The 23,317-nt window shown below is 43.7% G+C and overlaps 1 protein-coding gene across 2 annotated transcripts; it reads right to left on the reverse strand.

The window, feature by feature from the left end:
- Nucleotides 1–10,993: 10,993 nt before the first annotated feature.
- On the reverse strand, nt 10,994–22,089 carry grhl3 (grainyhead-like transcription factor 3). 2 transcript variants are annotated; one of them, XM_056591359.1, is made up of 15 exons: nt 21,862–22,089; nt 19,771–19,930; nt 19,585–19,649; nt 18,608–18,899; nt 18,201–18,434; nt 17,161–17,272; nt 16,909–17,003; nt 15,514–15,672; nt 15,286–15,361; nt 15,006–15,136; nt 13,964–13,998; nt 13,742–13,830; nt 13,537–13,622; nt 13,269–13,333; nt 10,994–12,065 (listed from the first exon to the last, which is right to left on the reverse strand). In XM_056591359.1, exons 1-15 carry the CDS (start codon nt 21,876–21,878, stop codon nt 11,948–11,950), a joined length of 1,734 nt encoding a protein of 577 aa, XP_056447334.1. In that variant the 5' UTR covers nt 21,879–22,089; the 3' UTR covers nt 10,994–11,947. The 2 variants fall into 2 exon arrangements, with proteins under 2 accessions (XP_056447334.1, XP_056447333.1); XM_056591358.1 differs by having other exon boundaries at nt 18,201–18,458.
- Between the last annotated feature and the right edge of the window lie 1,228 nt (nt 22,090–23,317).

Consider the following 23,317-nt stretch of genomic DNA (forward strand, 5'->3'; position numbering starts at 1 on the left):
ACACACGCGCACACACACCCGCACGTACACACGCGCACACACACACGCGCACACACACCCGCACGTACACACACACACGCGCGCGCATACACACACGCACACACACACATACAGGTATGAAAACACACACACACGCACGCATGCACGCACACACACACAAACAGGTATGTAAACACACACACAAATAAACTCACGCAAACACATACGCACACACACATACACACACACAGGTATATAATCACACACACAAATAAACACACACACACCACACAAACAGTCACACACACATACATACATATATATATATATATATATATATACACACTGTTTGCTATTCAGTTGTGCATGCTACTCCAGCCAAGAACAAAACATTTACATTTGCAATCGCAAGGACAGCAGCGTGCACGGTGGGGGAGCTGTTTGCCGCTGTCGGGAGAGGGCCGGCTGGAGGGGGGTTGCCAGGGGGCTGTGCTGGCGCGAGGCTGGTGGGGGCCCTGGTGACGACTGCTCCGTGCTCTGCTCTGGACGAAGCAGCACATCACTCCCTCTGTGGAGCAGCAGATGGTTCCACCGCCTCTCTCTCTCTCTCTCTCTTTCTGCTGTGTGTGTGGTGTGTGTGTGCGTGTGTGTGTGTCTGTGTCTGTGTACTCGCCTAACTATCCAACAGTGGACTTCGGCGTCGTAACACCTTCACCAACAGGGGACCTCCGAGCCAAGAGGGGACATTTTTCAGGTCCCCTTTTGGTCATGCCTTAAATCAACCTAAAAACATGCCTAAAATATTTTGACGCATTTTCACAACTTTCGCCAAGAGGGGACCTGAAAGTGTGTGAGTGTTTAGTCCATACTCTATAGCGCCTCTGCTGGCCAGAGCTTGATTTTCAACGACCAATCCACACACGTCGCTTCAAACACTCCAAACACTCCGCTTCAAAATGGTACCATGATATGCGGTCACAGGTACATAGTTATCACCTGACAAACATGTCACGGGTTGAAATCAAAGGCAGTACAAATAGATAAAAATGTAGCTGAAGTTTCAAATGTCTTGTTTATTGTATTAACCAGTTCATTTCTCTTTTGTGAAAGTCACCAAAAGTCCAAAAAAGTTAAATGCAAGGTCACAGGCTAACAGTGGAGCTGTGTTGGGAACCAGCAGCCAAGAGCTTCCATGGAAACTTTCTACCCATGTTAAATAGATTTAGTTGGCAGTTCCTTTTCTGCCCATTCTTTTTTAAACTTGTGGAAGCACTTTGCAGTACTGGGAGACACCATTTCTAACGGCAATGGAGCTAGATTCTAAAAATATCAAAAGATTCCCAAACCAAATACCTTCAACCCATAGTTGTGTTTTATCAAATTAAAAAATTTGAGTTTCATTGACCACAAATTGAGCAGAAATATGTTGCATACAAATCTTTAAATAGTTTAACCACATTAAGAAAAATATTCGTTAATTTTTTTTATTAGTGAAGCCACAAGTTTTGCACATTATCCAAACAGAATACCTGAAATGTTGATATTTTCAGCCCTTTCGGGTTAAAACAAGAGAAAAGGACAACCTAACAAGAGTGAAAAGTTTGGGTTAGGTGACCTATAGTTCAAAGATGTCCCTGGTCAGCTAGACTAAATAAAAGTGTATTCCCAATTGCTCCAGGACATTCGTGTAATTTACTTGTGAGCTCTCCCTCAAGCCTAGAGACATCAGTGTTGAACCACCAACTGAAAGGGGGTATTTGCCATTAGTATGATTGACAACATTTCATGGCTATTAATTTAGTTCATTATATTTAGCCGATTTGAATAGACTTTTCTAGCAGGTGAGGCTGTCAAAGAACTAAATATGGAGCAACTACAAAAAGTAAATTTGCAGCATGACCAAATTATACAAAAAGTATAGGAACTGTTCTAGCAGACGTGTTTTAGAAGTCTCTTTTGATAGGCACGGAATAATTGTCTTCGTCACCCTGTAGTCATGCCATCAAATCTGTTGGGCAAAGTACCGCTACTGATTAATCCAGTAGACTCAGTCAAGTCCCCCTAGTTAGAAAATGGAAGAAACCCAGTTAGTCATGTTAATTATTCTGTTGTTACAAATGAAGACTAATACTTTCCACATATTGCGATCCAAGTTACTGGCTGCAGTCTTGGATTTTATAGTTCTATATGAATAGATTCAATTTACTAAACTATTAATCATGCTTCAGAAGAATTAACCTTTCTTGGATGGCAGATCTACCACAAGCCTCCTTTGCCACAACCTCCAGATGGCTTACGACCTACGGCAACTCCTCGACTACTGCAAGCCAACAAATTGGCTCTTGCACACCAGACACGCATTTTTCTTTATTTTAGGTTTTCAAGCATCTTAAAATACCCAAATCATCGCTCCAATACACAAGTCAGCTAATGGCCTACAAGGAAATGCTGAAGCTAGTGATGGCGATAGAAATGGACAAACTTGCGTGTACAAATATGCAACTAGAATTGAAAGGTTCACAGCCCAGTTGCATAAGTGGTCGCAACCGTTGGATTGTAAGCAAGGGTAAAAAAAAAAAAAACTTCCCACAAACTAGTCAACATGGTCAATTGAAAGCCTGTACAAAACAACCCTGGAATAGTCAAATGCAGCTTTACAGCGGATGAATTAAGCCAAATTGCATAAACATCCAATGGTAAACAGTATACAAATGCAATCAAGGTTGCACTCACACTAGGCCATCTGGCCGTGGCCGTCGCAACTGTGGCCTGGCCACGGTAGGCTCTTGTACATACGCCATCACGTCGCTAGCATCCAAACAATTCTACCAAACCTTAACCAACTAGTGAAAAATGGAACAAAACTTTAGCACACACCCAGTGACTAATCACCTTGTCCAGGGGTGTTCCAACGTGGTTTACCAGAGGGCCTTGTGGACTTAAAGTAAGCCACACATTTGACAGACAGTACCGAATGACGTTAAACTAAACTAATCTACAGGTTACCAGTGCTAGTGCAATTACATGAGCATTTTGCACAATATTTGTACTCCAATGCTACGTAAAGCAGGCTTCTTCAGAAACCCTGAGCCTGCTACATTGAAGGGCAACTGTAAAAAATCCTGACCAAGACCGAAAGATGGCTCTGGAAGCCACTACGGCCCACGCAGCAGATTACTGCGTGGACCGTGGTGGCTTCCAGATCAACCCTTCGGTGGACCAATCATACACATGTATTCCGAGGATGTTTTGAAGACACTGGAGTCCCATGGCACTAGATTCCTTTGAAGACTAAGTTGGTATGGGGGGGCCCAAAGGGGGCCCCCCCATAGATCTTGTCAGTCATCTAACACCTGTTAAGAAAAACACACACACACATCACAAGATACAAAACAGCAAAGCTAGGTTAACAAACAGCTGTGACATGCATGTCAAGGTGCAAAGACCAGGGATACTGATGGCTTGTGTCTGAGGAGACAGCCCAAAAACGTCAACATTTAATAAAGGAAAATAACTTTTACTCACTGCGGTGGTCTGTTTCAAAGTGCCATGTTGGTAGCAATATTTGTCTGGGCTGTTCAGTCAAATGCCCACAAAAACAAACACGCAACAACGCATACTTTCAGTTTGTATAAAGTGACAATAGTGACCTGCAATCTAGATCAAAAACTTTCAACCCTCACTAAACTCAACCTCGATTGACACAGGCCGATGCGAAAAGTAAAACAAACACATTGGGTTCACCTATAATAAAGGGGTGCGTGACAGGTGATCTCAATTAAGAGCTAATCAGAAAGAACCAGGCCCCCAGGATAGGCATATACTTCCGCAATCCACCCGTGCTCAGAGGCCAAGCCTGGTATTGCAGCTGTTTAGCTGGGAGTGGACGGGGGTCCGTCATTTCATGCGGCCCAGAAGTAGATATCGCCGTCCACTCCAATACAAGTGGGGAACAGGATTGTGTCTCCGCAAGAAATGTCTGGCTATCAATCAAAGGCTCATAATTATATATCTACCCTGTTCTAAAAAAATGTAAGTTTTTTCTTTTCAAAACGCCTCCTCAAGCGTTTTATTAGCAGTTTACTTTGGGTACGCAGCTGAAAGGAGCCGTACTGAAACAAACGGCTCCTTGCTATGATCCTATTTTGAAGTCCACGGCTCCATTAACTTCCGAATTAAATTAAATTCCGAATTAACTTCCATTAACTTCCAAAGTCTGAGATTTGTCCTTTACTTGACATGAATGGCGTTGAACACGGATATATAACACACATATCATTGAAATAGCTGGAACAGGCACGCATGTTTCATGTATTTATGCTTTTTACATGTTGTGACTGTCTGAGTTTGTGATGTGAGTCTTTGTTCTATTGTGTCTCGTATTCATATACATGTTTTGACTGTCTGAGTTTGTGATGTGAGTCTATGGTCTTGTATATACATGTTTCATGTATTCATATGTTTTTTACATGTTGTGACTGTCTGAGTTTGTGATGTGAGTCTTTGGTCTCGTATTTATATGCATGTTTCATGTATTTATGTTTTTTACATGTTGTGACTGTCTGAGTTTGTGATGTGAGTCTTTGTTCTATGTTCCCACTCTTGGCCTGCACCTTGACGTGGTGAGTGGGCTTTAAACTAAGCCAGGCCTTTTATATTTTTTCGTTTGTTATTCACAGTCTATCTTTTTAATGATACAAAGCCTTAATTAAACCCCTTCTCTTCTGTTTGCAGAAAATGGAAACTTCAGAGTATATTTTATCTTAAGTTAGATAATCTTTTTTTGTTTCCTCATCAGATCCCAGTCCATCATGCTCCTCTACTTGTCTGCCGTGCCACCATCATGCCTCATGCATCACCTCTCAGCGCCTACCCAGCTGCATCTTATTCCATTTCGAAAAAGCGAGCATCTCACCAAGCAAAGTTTTGCTAATGCCTGCTCAAGTTATTCAAACACTTCATTCTATGGATATCTGAAAATATTTACAGATGGTTCTAAAGATCCCAAAGGACAATGTGGTATTGGCATATATATTCCAGAATTTGAAAAAGGATTTGGATATAGAGTGGGTGACTTTATCAGTATACTCAATTGAGATGGCCACAATAATAACCGCTCTTGGTTATGGGTTGTAGATACTAAGTTTTATAACAAATAATTCAATACGTGAAGATTTGGTGATAGAGGTAAAGCATCTTCTTTTAAATATTATAAGCCTTGGTTTAGTTATTCAGTTCTGTTGGATTCCAGCCCACCATGGAATATATGGCAATGAAATTGCTGATAAATTAGATAAAAGATACTAACCTAATTAGAAGAATTTTATATATATTTTTTTTTTTTATTCATTTCTTTTGTTAGTTTGTTTTATTTTGTTTATTTTGTTTCGTTAGTTTGGTTTTTTCTTTGAATTTATTTGTATGATTTAAAGTATGATTTGCCAACGTCCTTGTCCTTGTCAACGTCCTTGTCACAAACTCCTGTGTAGTAGTCCAGTAGGTCGCGGTAGGCCTATATGGGGAAAAACTATGATCCGCCACTAAACTAGAAGAAGAAGAAGATCTCTGCATCCGGTACGTCACGGACTAGGTCACTTGTCCTGGCCATAGAGGTCCTGGCCACATAACGCGGAAGCAAATCGCTCCTGTATGTTACCATGCGCCACTGAGCAGTTTGCATAGGAGTGAATGGGCGGCCAGTCCGTGGTCCATCCTTTATTATGACCATGGAAAGAACACACTGATCGGCCATGAGTGACCCGGGGATTCCACCGGACGCGTTACGGCAGCGCAACGCTGCCTTGCGAGCCAGCCGTATTCCCACGAGATCCCGCGATAATCCTAAACCTAATGTACTCACCTTCCACTCCCAAAACTACTGCAATTAAATGCCAGGCTTTGTCTTTTCTGACATTGTGCTTATAAAAAGGATGATTTGAGACGCTTTGATTGATTGACTGCTGACCTGGTGCCACCGGTCATGACGTAATAATGTTGGTGTTTTATTTATTGTGTTTTATTTTGAAAATTGACCGGAATGCTCTATGGCTTTTACTTTTTCACTTCCTGCCCTGATCGATCTGCTCTGTTGAAATTGACGCGGTTCAGCAACGGCTTGCGGCAAAAATAGAAATGCTACGGAATGATAGCGCTGGGGCACGGCGAGTAGGCCTACGGAGGTAGATTTGTGTCTTTATTATGCAAACAAAAATAATTTGATGGTTTGAGAGCAAAACTTTGCACACTGCAATCAAAAAATAGATTTGAGAGCAAAACTATCGACACTGCAATCAAAAAATGTTTTATTGCAAGATAAATTAATGTGATAAAAAAAATATTAATGGGAATCCAAAAGTTTTGTTTGCAAACCCAAAAGTTTTGTTTGCAAATCCAAAAGTTTTGTTTGCGAATCCAAACTATCTGCCGCGGTCACCGCAGCAGATAGGTTCCACTCTAATCAATGAGACCATTTCCACAGGGCGCGGCTGTGGAACGTCTCAGCAACGTCCCAGGAGCGGCTCGCCGTGCCGCAGCGCTATCATTCCGTAGCATTTCTATTTTTGCCGCAAGCCGTTGCTGAACCGCGTCAATTTCAACAGAGCAGATCGATCAGGGCAGGAAGTGAAAAAGTAAAAGCCATAGAGCATTCCGGTCAATTTTCAAAATAAAACACAATAAATAAAACACCAACATTATTACGCCATGACCGGTGGCACCAGGTCAGCAGTCAATCAATCAAAGGGTCTCAAATCATCCTTTTTATAAAAACAATGTCAGAAAGGACAAAGCCTGGCATTTAATTGCAGTAGTTTTGGGAGTGGAAGGTGAGTACATTAGGTTTAGGATTATCGCGGGATCTCGTGATCTCGCGGGAATACGGCTGGCTCGCAAGGCAGCGTTGCGCTGCCGTAACGCGTCCGGTGGAATCCCCGGGTCACTCATGGCCGATCAGTGTGTTCTTTCTGATTAGCTCTTAATTGAGATCACCTGTCACGCACCCCTTTATTATAGGTGAACCCAATGTGTTTGGTTTACTTTTCGCATCGGCCTGTGTCAATCGAGGTTGAGTTTAGTGAGGGTTGAAAGTTTTCGATCTAGATTGCAGATCACTATTGTCACTTTATACAAACTGAAAGTATGCGTTGTTGCGTGTTTGTTTGTGTGGGCATTTGACTGAACAGCCCAGACAAATATTGCTACCAACATGGCACTTCGAAACAGACCACCGCAGTGAGTAAAAGTTATTTTCCTTTATTAAATGTTGACGTTTTTGGGCTGTCTCCTCAGACACAAGCCATCAGTATCCCTGGTCTTTGCACCTTGACATGCATGTCACCGCTGTTTGTTAACCTAGCTTTGCTGATTTGTATCTTGTGATGTGTGTGTGTGTTTTTCTTAACAGGTGTTAGATGACTGACAAGATCTATGGGGGGGCCCCCTTTGGGCCCCCCCATACCAACTTAGTCTTCAAAGGAATCTAGTGCCATGGGACTCCAGTGTCTTCAAAACATCCTCGGAATACATGTGTATGATTGGTCCACCGAAGGGTTGATCTGGAAGCCACCACGGTCCACGCAGTAATCTGCTGCGTGGGCCGTAGTGGCTTCCAGAGCCATCATTCGGTCTTGGTCAGGATTTGTTACAGTTGCCCTTCAATGTAGCAGGCTCAGGGTTTCTGAAGAAGCCTGCTTTACGTAGCATTGGAGTACAAATATTGTGCAAAATGCTCATGTAATTGCACTAGCACTGGTAACCTGTAGATTAGGTTAGTTTAACGTCATTCGGTGCTGTCTGTCAAATGTGTGGCTTACTTTAAGTCCACAAGGCCCTCTGGTAAACCACGTTGGAACACCCCTGGACAAGGTGATTAGTCACTGGGTGTGTGCTAAAGTTTTGTTCCATTTTTCACTAGTTGGTTAAGGTTTGGTAGAATTGTTTGGATGCTAGCGACGTGATGGCGTATGTACAAGAGCCTACCGTGGCCAGGCCACAGTTGCGACGGCCAGATGGCCTAGTGTGAGTGCAACCTTGATTGCATTTGTATACTGTTTACCATTGGATGTTTATGCAATTTGGCTTAATTCATCCGCTGTAAAGCTGCATTTGACTATTCCAGGGTCGTTTTGTACAGGCTTTCAATTGACCATGTTGACTAGTTTGTGGGAAGTTTTTCTTTTTTTACCCTTGCTTACAATCCAACGGTTGCAACCACTTATGCAACTGGGCTGTGAACCTTGCAATTCTAGTTGCATATTTGTACACGCAAGCTTGTCCATTTCTATCGCCATCGCTAACACTAGCTTCAGCATTTCCTTGTAGGCCATTAGCTGACTTGTGTATTGGAGCGATGATTTGGGTATTTTAAGATGCTTGAAAACCTAAAATAAAGAAAAATGCGTGTCTGGTGTGCAAGAGCCAATTTGTTGGCTTGCAGTACTCGAGGAGTTGCCGTAGGTCGTAAGCCATCTGGAGGTTGTGGCAATGGAGGCTTGTGGTAGATCTGCCATCCAAGAAAGGTTAATTCTTCTGAAGCATGATTAATAGTTTAGTAAATTGAATCTATTCATATAGAACTATAAAATCCAAGACTGCAGCCAGTAACTTGGATCGCAATATGTGGAATGTGTTAGTCTTCATTTGTAACGACAGAATAATTAACATGACTAACTGGGTTTCTTCCATTTTCTAACTAGGGGGACTTGACTGAGTCTACTGGATTAATCAGTAGCGGTATTTTGCCCAACAGATTTGATGGCATGACTACAGGGTGACAAAGACAATTATTCCCCTCCTATCAAAAGAGACTTCTAAAACACATCTGCTAGAACAGTTCCTATACTTTTTGTATAATTTGGTCATGCTGCAAATTTACTTTTTGTAGTTGCTCCATATTTAGTTCTTTGACAGCCTCACCTGCTAGAAAAGTCTATTCAAATCGGCTAAATATAATGAACTAAATTAATAGCCATGAAATGTTGTCACTCATACCAATGGCAAATACCCCCTTTCAGTTGGTGGTTCAACACTGATGTCTCTCTAGGCTTGAGGGAGAGCTCACAAGTAAATTACACGAATGTCCTGGAGCAATTGGGAATACACTTTTATTTAGTCTACCTGACCAGGGACATCTTTGAACTATAGGTCACCTAACCCAAACTTTTCACTCTTGTTAGGTTGTCCTTTTCTCTTGTTTTAACCCGAAAGGGCTGAAAATATCAACATTTCAGGTATTCTGTTTGGATAATGTGCAAAACTTGTGGCTTCACTAATAAAAAAAATTAACGAATGTATTTTTCTTAATGTGGTTAAACTATTTAAAGATTTGTATGCAACATATTTCTGCTCAATTTGTGGTCAATGAAACTCAATTTTTTTAATTTGATAAAACACAACTATGGGTTGAAGGTATTTGGTTTGGGCATCTTTTGATATTTTTAGAATCTAGCTCCATTGCCGTTAGAAATGGTGTCTCCCAGTACTGCAAAGTGCTTCCACAAGTTTAAAAAAGAATGGGCAGAAAAGGAACTGCTGACTAAATCTATTTAACATGGGTAGAAAGTTTCCACGGAAGCTCTTGGCTGCTGGTTCCCAACACAGCTCCACTGTTAGCCTGTGACCTTGCGTTTAACTTTTTTGGACTTTTGGTGACTTTCACAAAAGAGAAATGAACTGGTTGATACAATAAACAAGACATTTGAAACTTCAGCTACATTTTTATCTATTTGTACTGCCTTTGATTTCAACCCGTGACATGTTTGTCAGGTGATAACTATGTACCTGTGACCGCATATCATGGTACCATTTTGAACTGTTTTTGGATATTGCATTAAATCCATATGCTTGAAACTTTTCAATGATGCATATCAACAAAACAATGGAATGAAATAAATAGTTCACGCAATTTGTGGGACTTGGCTGCTTTTACATTATTACTCATTTTGGGGGTTATTTCAGTCTCCAACCTGCAGGTCGTGCGAAGAATCATGTGAATGGGAATATTCTATAAATGTCTTGATATCATCTTTCGTCTCAACACTTCTGCTGCAGCCACTTAGTCTCACTCCGAGAACCTTAAAATATGAATCAATCCATTAGAAGTATGAAAATTTCTTCCCGGTGGCGTAACGGGGCAAACAAGGTGTGCTTTGACATCTACGTTTTGAGGCAATTGCAACAGTGCCACACATGATCATATTTGAATATGTTTCGGGGTAGTAATTAGCTGTCGATTTTGGAGGCCTTTATCGATAATGACCAGCTATAGATTTGCTTCCCGATGGAGATTTCTGACAAATTACATGTTATTTAGCATCTACATGTTAAGCTGAGTCCAATGAGATCAAGCTCGCCCTCTTGCTACACCGAGATCATGTCCTAGACCATAGGTGTACCATGTAAAATACATGTTACCATTTGCTAGTGTCATGCTTGGTGTCTTTGGACTCAGCTCAACGTGTAGATGCTAAATCTGTGTGTGTGTGTGTGTGTGTGTGTATTGGCATGGTGTCGGTGCTGGACCTCATGCAGGGGGGCTTCCCCTATTGATGTCTTTTTGCTTCCTTGTTTTTCATTTGGTTGTGCCTTTGCACAACCAAACTATTGCTTCACCATCAGCGTGTTAATATATTGCTCCTGCATGATGAAACCTCCACGCGGAGGTAATCATATCAGGTGGGATCGAGTTCACAGGAGGAAGCATCACAAACCATGTTTGAACATAACACCAGAAGGTTGTTATTGAATACAATATTCACAATGGAGCCTTGTATTGAACAAACATGATGCAAAAAAGTATGATACTTTTTTGTCATGTGTAATATACATTTGTTTAATGCATACATAACGCACTCACACATTTACACCAAAAGGTACTCTGGCATGTATATATATACCTCATTCAGGACTAATTTATGACTTGTACACGCACACGCATGCGCACGCGCACGGGCACGCACACACACACACACACAAACGGAATTGAGCAGAAAATGCATTGGGAATGACTGAACTGAACAATGCCATGTATTTTGAATTTTCTTTATTTTCCGTAAAAAGGCAAAGTACAAATAATACAACCAGAATCGCAATGGTAGCTTAAATATTCCAGGGATAATGTAAGCCTTGAAATAACGCAACAACAAAAAAGTTATTACGCAAACAAATCAAATGAAAACTTCCACGGAACCTCACTGAACGCCAGCTCAAGGGTTATTAAATACAGTTGAAGAAATGATGGCCACCCCAAAGGCTGCTTTGTGTCAAAAAGGAGAAATGTGTGACATTCAGTTACAACCACAACCCGCGGTGGGGTCGTTATAGTTATAGAAATAATAGACAGAATTAAACTCTTGGCGGCATCAAACAGCAACACACGTTGGTTTGGTATAATACAATGTCTGGAGAGAGCGAGAAGTCACAGGGACAGAGAGCTGTGCCACAAGTGAGAAAGGTCAATGGTGGTTTCTAGGTTAGAGAAAATATATGAAAAGAATGGAAAATGGTCTGTACATTTTAAATGTTTTAAAGCAGCAAAAACGGCACCTTCTGAAAATAGCAAAATGCTATACTATACATTGTAGATTGAAATATGTAGCAATTCATGGCAAATATATAACAATATCCAAACCACTGGTTTCATTAAACAGTAAAACATTTTTCATCTTAATTTCTATTTACAATACATATTTACAGAATATCAATTATAATTGCTCTAATGTTTATACTTAAAAAGAAATATGGAAATAAATCACTGATATTCCCAGAGGCAGTGAACGGGTAAAGGACTTTTAAGCTGAAAAGGGGACATTTAATAAATCCAATGAATCCAATCCAATTCCCCCTGAAAGGTTTGATTTAAGTCCTGGTCCTGATCTAATCGACAATGTTTATGATCAGGCAGTGCTAATAGAAAGAGGTTGTGTAAAATCGTCAGCTTCTGTGATTGGACGACCTCATAGCTTGGACGACCTCATAGCTCCGTGAGAGTGATCTGGAACTGTCCAGCGCTGACCTGTGTCGTCTCGATCAGGAAGGCCGACTGGTTGCTATAGTGTTTGATTATGTTGTCGTCCATGTTGACAAAAATCCTGAACAAAAGAGAGAAAATTATGTTAGCATCATGAGTGACCATCAATACAATCATCCCTGGTTGTATTGAATGTACTCGGAGAGCTACAACGGTTTTGAAATGAGTTGAAATGGGTCACATTGTAGTGATTTTAACTTGTATCATCTGGCACACAAGGGCTCCATTAAACCAGCACATCCATTTTGTTTCTTGGTGTGTTTCTTGTTTTGCATAATGGCCCAATTCAGAACACTGAAGAATTTGTAGAAGAAAAGTTAAATATTCCTGAATTCCTGAAAGGTATTAACTAAGCCCTGTTGTATATTATTTTACTGTCAGCCACCTGAACACTAAATTATCTTTAAATTGATAATGACTGAACCGACAAGTCACACTGTGTGCCTGCGGGGACAGAGCTGATTGAAGACAAAGGCAAAAAAATAAAATGGGGCAATCCCAGGAAAGAATGCTACTCGACCTGTTGCCTAGCGCCTAGCCACTAACACGCCACTAAGCCTTCAGCGTTCGCTCGCGTCCCTAGAAGAACATCCTGTGGGTATGTCTGCCCCTTACCGACATTTCAAGCCAAGCGTACGAGACAAAGAGCATTCTTAAACTGACTTAAAATAACTTGTTTTTAAACTCTAACCAACCCATTTTCAAAGCTTTTGTTAGTGGAAAAAATAGGTTTAAGGTTACAATTGACGTCTCTGTGGTGCAACAGCTTTGTCGTGTCGCTTGTAACAATAACTACGTTTGATGTTATTCTTTCTTAAAAATAAAGCCAGGCAAACAGCCAATAAGGGCATCTTATCTTTAAATACTTGTGGTGTACTGGTAGTAAATACAAAAACTATAGCAACAAAAGAGTTATCGGACATGTCATCTCTTTCATTATCAATAAAGGAAAAATGGGTGTAGCATCATGACAAGCATCAGATTATGAAAACATAAATAAGGAAAAGACGCGACTCATGAATGAGTCACCTGTATGTTCTTCTGAAAAAGTTTTCCATCCTCTCAATCATGTGTCTTTCGATCGGATGAGCTCCAATTAGCACATTCCGGAAGGAGGAGCGCAGGGCTAACTGGCCTAGCCTGTCCGACAACATTTGCTTCAAAGAGAGCCACTTTTAACCCCTCAACCAAGCCTGCCATTTATTGTATGCTCTTCAAATTGTGACACTGAGAAAGGAGCCTTTTATGAAGAAGAGGTACTCACCCTCTTTTGCATTTCTTGTACATCTTCCCGATGTTGTCCTTCTGAATGCCGTACTTTTCAGAAATCTGAGAACAACAAGAGTGCAAAGTTAATTCTGCTATACATGCTAACGTGGACACTTGCTAAAGTTGATTCTATGTTTGTGTATGTGAGCGTGTGTCCGTGTGTCCGTGCGTGTGTGCGTCCGTGTGTGCGTGCCTGTGTGCGTGCGTGCGTGCATGCTTTTTGTGTGTCTGTCTGTGTGTGTACATCTCTTGTCAGGACTTACAGCTTCACGGAGACTGGTCAGTGTCGGCGTGTTGAGCATGAGCGCATCGAACACTTCTTCGCTCTCCGTTCTCACGTACAACAGAACTGTTGAACAATAGGAAGACAAACGCTCGTGAGACTCATGTTTGTGGAGAGCTTCAAAAATGCTCCATCCCGCAAAGCAAAAAAAACGCATTCATGATCCTGTTTGTTAATCTGTTTACCTCTCTGTGATTCATCTCGCCGGGGGATTTTGCCCGGTGGGGGGCTATCCTGGTCTCCCGTCTCTTGGTAAGATCTCTTCAAGGAAATCCTGAACAAGCAGAACCAAAGGCCATAGTCACATTGAAGCCTCGCCCAATATTGGCATTGATTTATTATTTGTGTTTGTATTTTTGTCCTGTTTTAAATGGCCACAGTTGGCATGAAGGGAAACCGTCGCTTACCTTTCGATCTCGTCGAGTGTGGTTAAGGGCGTGGTCTGGAAGAGAATAGGAAAAAGATGAGAAGCTTTAGATTATTGATGTGCTTACAGAATCCTTGAGTGATGAAGTACATTGCCTAATGTCCCCTTGTGTCTTTGTATCGGTTTCAAGATGTCAGCCCTAAATACGGGCTCCAGCTACATCCTTGTCTTTTATCAGGCTGCTCCATCAGAGATAACCGACTCATAGACGTTGGCCGATGGAATCTGGTGTTGCATAACTAGGGAAACGTTCACTATTTGAAAGATTCAGCTTTACTGGAGTTGAACCAAATTTTTCTTCACTCTTGCATTTGCATGCAATCACCTCGGTACATGTATACTGAGCGGCAAGGGAAAAATGACCTACATGGATAGATCCCTTACTACCCCCACATCGTTATGGCAACAACCTGAACCCCACACCACTGTGTGCATGTACCCTGTGTGTGTGTGTGTTTTTGTGTGTGTGTGTGTGTGTGGAGGGGGGGGGGGGTGCTGTGGCTTTGGGTAAGCCCTCATGGAATAATGTCAGTGTTGGCCCGTACTCTTGCAGAGTTTCATCTGATCTGGGTTAAGGGACTCCTCTTGCTTGAAATGACAGCTCTCTGACCCCCCCCCCCCCCCCCCATACATAGTTTCCCACACTTTTCCCTAATTTTCCCTCCCTCTCCCTCTCTCTCATAGCCTCAAGATATCGTGTTGCGACTACACCTGCTGCTACTAGAAACTCCTGCACCGGGAGGGACACGCCGGAGTGAAGGAGGGAGGGAGGGAGTGAAGGAGGGAGGGAGGGAGGGAGGGAGAGAGAGAGAGAGAGAGAGAGAGAGAGAGAGAGAGAGAGAGAGAGAGAGAGAGAGAGAGAGAGAGAGAGAGAGAGAGAGAGGCGGGTCAGAGGACAAGAGAGGGAATTATGTAAGGTGTTAGGAAAGCAAATAAAGCAGAAGAGAGGTGAGGAGAGAAGGGGTGAGGGGTTGGAGAGAAGAGGTAAGCCTGGGGGTCGAGGGTCAGGTGTGGGGTCTTACCAGGCCTCCACGCTGCAAGGTGGACAGGTGTGTCTCTGGGATGAACAGCACGGGCTGGGTGATGTGGTCCTCCAAGCTCTTGAAGAAGGTGCATTCAGTGGCTATGGAGCTGCTCACTAAACCCTTGTTAGCTAAAAGGGAAACAGAGGAAACCACCAGATTAGGGTTTTAGGTTTTAGGGGGGGGGGGGCTGTTGGGATTAGGACAAGTGTTTTGCGATTACTCGACACTCAGAAACAGCCCAAAGCCGGCTACTATCGTCCCCCTTTGTGTGACTCACCACTGGCATCGCTGGTGTTCTTGCCTCTCCTCTTAGTCCTCTTCCTCTCCTCGTCTCTCATCTTCCTCTCGGCCCCCTGCAGGTGAGCATGCGCATAAAAGAGGAACATTGAGCGGGCGACTCATGACAACGGGTCCAAGTTAAAATTAGCTTTTTAGGTGCGCGACTCAAATTTCAAATCGATTCAATTTTGATTCAAGGGGGGCGGCGGGGCGGCAGGCGACGTACCTTATCGCAGAAGATCTTGATCTGGCAGGCGGCTCTGTGGATGAGCCGGTTGGTGCCCGTGCTGAAGTCATACGTGTCGATCTGCAGGTTCAGCGGCAGGCCCTTCACTCCCTTCTGAGAGGAGAAGTCTGTGCTCAGGGAGTTGATGCCAATGTACACCTAGAGAGGAGAAGCAACAGGGAGGTCGAGGGATTGAGTATAGGGGTTCCGCTATCGTTGACTCACATTGTATTGTAACCCCTTAGGCCTGAGGTTTATCGCATCTGTTTTTAATCGTTGCGAGGCATATGATTTCATGCATTATGCGAGAATAGGGGTTTTTTTAGACCTAAAGCTAATGCTCTGGCAAGCCTTTGTTCTGTGTGAGACACAGTGGCGAGCCTGTTGCCTGTAGAAGAGAAACGGGAGCGTATGCCAAACAAAAACAAGCCAGCGGTAGTGGCGCTGCCAGGTCAACAGCAGAACGACGTGAGCTGGAGTGTTTAAAGAGCTGAGTGACAGTTGATGATGGAGTGATACTCAGTGGTGGTAGGTCACCCAACCAATGCTTCCAACTTATTGCTCTCGTTTTCCTGTCTCTAGTGCTAAATCTTATCTATTGATGAGATAAAACCTCCGTGGCCTCTGTCTCCTTCCCCTGTTCTCCCACATTACCATGTGTCTCCGTCCTCCTGTCTCTAAATCAAGTCGGTTTCTGCCCCTTTGTCTCCCCTTTCCTTCCAAAACGTTGTTCTTATCCCCTCTCTATTCATATTTTCTATTGCGAGGTATTCCGCCGTTTATTGGTGGCTTGTGTGGCCCTTCCCTCCGTCTCCAGGAGCTCTGAGGCCCCACCCTGGAGGCCTGGGGACTCTGAGGTTGGAGGAAGTCGTGCCGTGCACTGGCTGTGCCAGAAGCCCCAGGGCTCAACACATATCTAGGATTCTTCTCCTCCCTGTTCCACCACGCCTTCCCACTCTACCGTCCTTCTTTCTCCTAAGTCAGTGCACGCCTTGAAAGCCAGCGTGTGTGTGTATGCATGCACGTAACTTTTTGTGTGTGTGTGTGTGTGTGTGTGTGTGTGTGTGTGTGTGTGTGTGTGTGTGTGTGTGTGTGTGTGTGTGTGTGTGTGTGTGTGTGTGTGTGTGTGTGTGTGTGTGTGTGTGTGTGTGTGTGTTTATGTGTTTGTGTTTGTGTGTGTGGGGGTTTATGTGTTTGTGTTTGTGTGTTTGTGTGTGTGGGGGTTTGTGAATGCTGGCACTTCTCTATGCTTGTGTGTGTGTGTGTGTGTGTGTGTGTGTGTGTGTGTGTGTGTGTGTGTGTGTGTGTGTGTGTGTGTGTGTGTGTCTGTGTCTGTGTCTGTGTGTGTGTGTGCTCAACTTCTGTGTGTGTGTGTGTGTGTGGTTACGTGTTTACCTTAGCCTCTTCATTAGGATTCCATATAAAGGACAGTGCGTTGAAGGCCACCTCCTCCACGTTGCTTATTCCACTGAACACCTCTTTGTAGTCAGCTACACAGAGAGAGAGAGAGAGAGAGAGAGAGAGAGAAAGAGAGAGAGAGGGTTCAGGGTTCAGAACATGGTTCACAACACAAGAGGTCTTTCTCCTGTCATAACTGTGTGTGTGTGGAGCAGGGGGTCCGGGGGTCCGGGCTGGAGGTGGACCTACCTATGTCGATGACCCTCTGCTTGACGGTGGGCTGGCGGCCGTGCCAGTGGTTCCAGCAGCGCAGCTGGATCTCGGGGCTCTTGTCGTGCTCGAACACAGCCATCACCACTGTCTGGTGTGGAGAGAGGAGGGAGATCAGGGTCAGGGTTGGATGAAGTAAGAACCAAAACGCATGGGGAGGTGGAGAACAAGGTCGTAAAGACAACGTGTTATTATTGTTATTGTCGGTTTTGTTGGTTGCTTATGTGTGGGCGGTAACAGTTGATTCTTTTTAGAATTCGCCCGATCGCCAATCCTCCTCTTTGAGCGGTCTCCCCTTCACTCATCACTCCAAATCCACCCTTTTCTCTCTGTCATCTGCTCCTGCCCGGCGGGAGGCTGCCTATTTGTTTATATGCTTATCCGCTTATACACCTGACAAAGAACGGGAGTGTCGCCTGCGTCTCTAAAACCAAAATCAAACCACACCTTCTCAATGTCCCCTCCTTCCTCCATTCAAACCACGGCCAGAGAATTTGTTCTATAGTTCAGCCTCTTGCACTTTACGCCCTCTCCACCACCACCACCACCACCACCACCCACCACCACCATAATATATAAGACAAGCAATAGGTCAATGTGTCACTGCTCTTAGCTCAGTATGAACAGCTCAGCCGTGGGTATTAGTCAGCAAGGAGCCGTCTCCCAGGGAGGGACCCAGATTTAGGGAAGGGTTAGCCCATTGTCACGCAAACTTTCTACACTTTCCACGACTTTAGCCTAGAGGAGCAGATGCATTTACTGACGCACGAAGGGAAATTACGCAGGAGGAAGCGAAAAATTGGAACCAGGGAGATTTTATCTATTGGGGAGGAATCTGTGTGCTTAATTGTTGTTATCTGTCAACGTGTCACATTTCTTGTTAAGTTCAATATATTTTGTATAGTGTATTTTTGTATTTATTTAGCTACCTGTGACATGTATTTTTTCTCTATATTATCAAACTATTAGCCTAGGTCTAGTTTTTCGTCTTAGTAACGCAATCCAAACCACAAGCTCACCTTGACTTTGCTGGCGGTGAGGTTGGCGGAGCCGTCTACGCCCTGCAGCGTGATGGGGTAGAACTGTCCCTTGTTCAGGTACACCATGGGCAGCTCTGTAGACTTGTAGGGGGAGGCCACTGGAGCTCCGAGGGCGAACTGGAAGTCGCTGCGGTGCCGCTCCGCAGGGGAGCTGCTGTAGGAGTCTGAGGAGATGTACTGCTCCTCACAGAAGGGGTCGGAGTAGGGAAGAGCCTGGGACACCAGAGAGACACAGGCCTGGGATTTAATAAAGGGTTAAGACCATAAACCACGTCGATGGATCAATAAGGAATCCCGGGAGTTGACGACAACAACAACAACAACAGGATAAAGGACAAAGAAGCGCCAAACGAGAGACAAAACATCCATATCTCCGAGGGTCTCACCTCTGCGCTGGTCTCCTGGAACGTCTCCGCGGGCCACTTCTGCAGCAGGGAGTCGAAGATGTTGCTGAGGTCCTGCTTGTCGTAGCTGTCGGCCGGGATGCTGGCGGTGGTCAGGGTGGCATAGGTGTCCGGGGCCGACGAGATGGGCAGCGAGGTGAGCTTGACGGCCGAGCACATGGACGACGGCGGCACCTCCTGGGGGTTACTGCAGGGAATGTTGTCGGACAGCATCTTCATGAGGTTGGCGGGCATTTCCATGGAGACCAGCTCTGGAGACGGGCTGATTGGAAGCCTTGAAGCGTGAGGGGTACATATAAAGACTTGTTAAGTGACATTGGTATTAGCAAAGGGGCAATGGACCATACTGGACTAACTTCCAGTTATTTCTCAGGATTTGTAGACAAACAAACTGCCAAGAGTCTATCTGGGTGATTGACTGCCGTGTTGTTTCTACAGTAGGCCTTACAGAAGGCGTTACAAAGAGGTTGCAAACATGCGACGGCCAATAAAATCAGTTCAGCTCTTTTGTCTCCCTGAAGAGACACATGCATACACGTGCACACAAGTACACACACACAAACAGAAACGCACAGGCCCAGAGTTAATGCCAGTCTCCCTTCCAGTGTAGAGAGAGACAGGGGCACGGTTTTGGGTGGGAACTGTTTGTCACCTAATCCATTTTTTTTTTAGTTTTGTTTGAGTTTCTCTCTGGGTTGTTTAAAAGGTTTGAGGGGACAACAGAGGGCCCCCCAACAATGGCCATTTCTCACCCTCAAGCCAACAAAGGGGTTAGGCAGAAAAGCCAGGAGAGGGGAGACTGACAAAGAGGTGATGGGGAGATTTGCACTCAGCAAGTGACCCGTTTGTGGAACATTTCAAGGGATAGGTGGAGGGTTGGACAAATGTTAAGTATTTCATCATGTCACTTCTGGGGACATTGAGAGACTGGAGAACCAGGTTCCCGCTCAGACACTTACCTCTCAAGTGATTTAAACATGGCATTGTTGCAGTTACTGGCAGGCATCTTCTGCTCCTTCTGGTTCTGGGGAAACAAATAGGAGATTGAGATCAATATATAGGATTCAAAACACAAAGTGGTCGAAAGGTATCCTGCTCATTCTGCTGATCGTCTGTTGGGGGTTTTGATTCAAGGCGTTTGCTACCTTGCACTGTTCATACAGCATGGTGATAGCTGTGAGGTCGTCTCCTGGGTTGAGTCTGGGTTTGGATATGGGGGTGTCCATGTAGGACCAGGAGTCCATGATGTGGTTGGTGTAACGGTTATAGATGAAGTTTTCGTTCTGCAGAACCAGCCCCAAAGTCCTGTACACAGAAAATCACACACATTCTTTAATGATATTTCCCTATACAGAAAACATTCTTATTTTTCAATGAATTTGATTGTGCTTATTTTTATTTTTGCCCCTTACCCGAATCATTACTTTCGGGTAAGGGGCTTATGAATGAGAGATCAGCTGAGATTTATTGGCAGGCTCTATGAGCCTTGTAGCATTGCACTAACTTGCTCCAAAGCAAGAGGGTTTCGATTGCAAAACCACAGAGCTGAAAAAATTGAAAAATGCCACACACCAACACGCGCACACACACACACACACACACACACACACACACACACACACACACACACACACACACACACACACACACACACACATATCCCATGCTCGCAATTAAATTACCATAACATTTAATATTACATTAAAAAGCCATCAATGAAAAAACTTAGGGTGGTATTTACGCTGAAGGGACCAATTCAATTAAAGCGAGCGAAGCAGATAAGAAGCGGGGCAGGGGTCTGTGTGTAAACAGCCTGGCTACCTCACTAACCCCCCGGGAGTCTGACTGAAGTTGGAACAGAGCAAATACAGCTTTAGCTTTACTCTGTTACTCTGGATAAACAGCTCATGAGATGTGCTGACAGCAGCTGCAGACCACAGGCATTCGGCATGCTCATTCCCAACACACACACCCGCACACACAGTCACAGACACACACACACACACATACATGCATGAATACACAAACACACACAAGCACACACACACACACACACAAACTCACACACACACACACACACACACACACACACACACACACACACACACACACACACACACACACACACACACACACACACACACACACACACACACACACACACACACACACACACACACACACACACAAACACACATGCATGAATACACACACACACTCACACACACACACACACACACAGACATACATGCATGAATATACACACACACACACACACACACACACACACACACACACACACACACACACACACACACACACACACACACACACACACACACACACACACACACACACACACACACACACACAGACAAACACACGTATGAATACACGCACACACACATTTGATCACACACATTTGCTCCATGTTTTCTCTGAACATTATTACACAAACTGATCGTAATTAAAACTATTTGAACAGTAATCGCTAATGCCAGCAACCTGCTTTCAGATTAATATCTCTCTCTCTCCCCCCCCCCCCCCTCCCCCCTCTCCCTCCATGTGCCTGTCTCCGAAAGGGCTGTGCAGAGGCAGACACACAGACAGCGACAGAGACGGAGGGGGAAACTTGGTCTAGAGTTTCTCCATTGTGTAACTCAATGCAGCACATGCTGTCATAGCCCCTCGTTTCCTCCCCTTCCACACCTCGGGAGGAGATCCATGTTTCCCCTGCTCCTTTTGTGCTCACTAGCCCCCTAGGTGGGTGTCAACGCAAGCTGAAACAAAAACTACTGCAGCCGCGAACCCCGAACCTATGTGTGTTTGTGTCCATGTGTGTGTGTGTGTAAGTCTGTGCATTTGTGTGCATTTGTGTGTGTGTGCGTGTGCAAGTCCATCTGAGATTCTGTCCGTATCAGTTTCTCATGCAAAGGGAGAACCTTTAGTCAGCAGAGTTTTCACATGGTGGTCTCATTGCAAATAGAAGCAGGGGGCCTTGTATCTCACAGTCTGTTACTACTGCAACACACTCAGTACCATACATCATCAGTCCTAAAAATATTAAGCTACTTCTGCTATGTAAGCGTCATTCCACTAAAAAATACACCACCATTAAATAAACAAATATACCTTTGTGCTTACGTGGGAAACCATTCAAAAAAAAAAAAAAAATTTCTATAACAATTAAAGAAAATTTAAAACCAAAAAGATAAAATATCAATAGATAAACTTACTCAGTCTCTTTTGTCATGTCTCCAGTCCGGGTCAACAGGGTAGGTTCCTTGAGTTTAAATGTGTGTCTCTCTCTCTCTCTCTCTTCACATATGAGTATGTCTAGAAGTCTAGCAGAGGAGAGCAGAATCACACACACACGGTGGATGAGTCAAGTGTTATGATTCCTGCAGATCGGGAGGCCCAGATTTATTTCAAGCCGTCAGGTAACTTCACTCACTGCGCTCTGATTGGCTGAGGGATCTGAAACAGGTGTGTGAGGTGTGTCCGTGGATTAGCTGAAACTAGCCTGCTTGTTTATGTATGTGGTGAGAGCGGTGTGGCAAAAGGATCACTTTGCAGGACAATCACAAGGCAGAGGAGTGTGGACCTCATTAACATGTCGGATAAAACAGTGAGATTGGGAGAACCCCGAGGTGTGAAAGCATCTCATCCCTAATCCTGAGAGAGAGAGAGAGATTCAGGAAACAGCTTTTTAAATGTTAATAATTTAGTATCATTTTTCACTGAAATCCCTAAAAAGTCCATCCCCGGAACAGAGAGGTTTTGGTGTCTCTGAAACTTTGCCTCCAGCTAACTGTTATAATACTAGGGTTAGGAATTTAGGACTAAGTAAGAAAAAGCTATTGAGTTTAAATGTATTGGTTTACCGTTTACCACATTTTGGTTAAGAGTAAGATGAAAGAAAAGTGAACTATTTCCCATATTCTCATTTGTTTATATAAAAATATATTTCTTTGTCGCTGTAGCCTGTAATTTAATTACAAATGTATTTAACTTCTAATCCACTGCTACATCTACCCAGACGTTTTGTCCTGTGAAAAAAAGTGAAAGTTTCATAATGCAACTATACCATCCTATGTAAAACCTTGCTATGCTTATAATTTATTCAGTTTTCTTAATTTGATAATACAAATTATCCACAAAAAACGATTGTTGGTCGCAAGAATCACATACACACACACACATACACACACACACAAACACACATACAGACACACACACGCATTACAGAGAAGTATAATCAGAAAGAGAAAGTAAATATGCTTATTTCCTTGTATGACCTAAGTCGGAATAACAAGTCACTAGTAAGTGTGCGTGCCGTGCAGCTTGCCCAGTGCCCACACACTTCCACTCACAGACACACGCCCTCTTATAAAAAACACATGCCTGTTGTACACAACCCCCATGGGTGTGTTGGCGGCAACCCAAATGAGCCCAAGAGAAAAGTGCTGATGAACAGGGCGGAACACCTTAATTACTGCAGGAGAAGTGTAACGAAATGTACTCCCAAAGACCAATGTGGATTTATTAAAGAAAGCCTTAGCTCTCCAACCTAGTCATTAACTGTGGACAACTTAAAGGGCTATAACTTAAACAGTGTTAGGCACTTTATGAGACTTGGTGCTTTGATTAATGGTGACGTTGCAGTTCACAATATATTCAGCATTACTTTTT

Source organism: Gadus chalcogrammus, chromosome 5 (assembly GCF_026213295.1).
Source record: "Gadus chalcogrammus isolate NIFS_2021 chromosome 5, NIFS_Gcha_1.0, whole genome shotgun sequence".
NCBI classification, from domain to species: Eukaryota; Metazoa; Chordata; class Actinopteri; order Gadiformes; family Gadidae; genus Gadus; species Gadus chalcogrammus.

Bases quoted from the DNA above. Each gene is read 5' to 3' on its own strand.
- grhl3 (XM_056591358.1), bottom strand. The intron at 19,650-19,770 runs GTAGCAAACGCC...TTGTTTCCCCAG, and splicing joins TGCTGTATGAACAGTGCAAG to AACCAGAAGGAGCAGAAGAT. The intron at 13,334-13,536 runs GTAAGTCCTGAC...TGTTGTTCTCAG, and splicing joins TGACCAGTCTCCGTGAAGCT to ATTTCTGAAAAGTACGGCAT.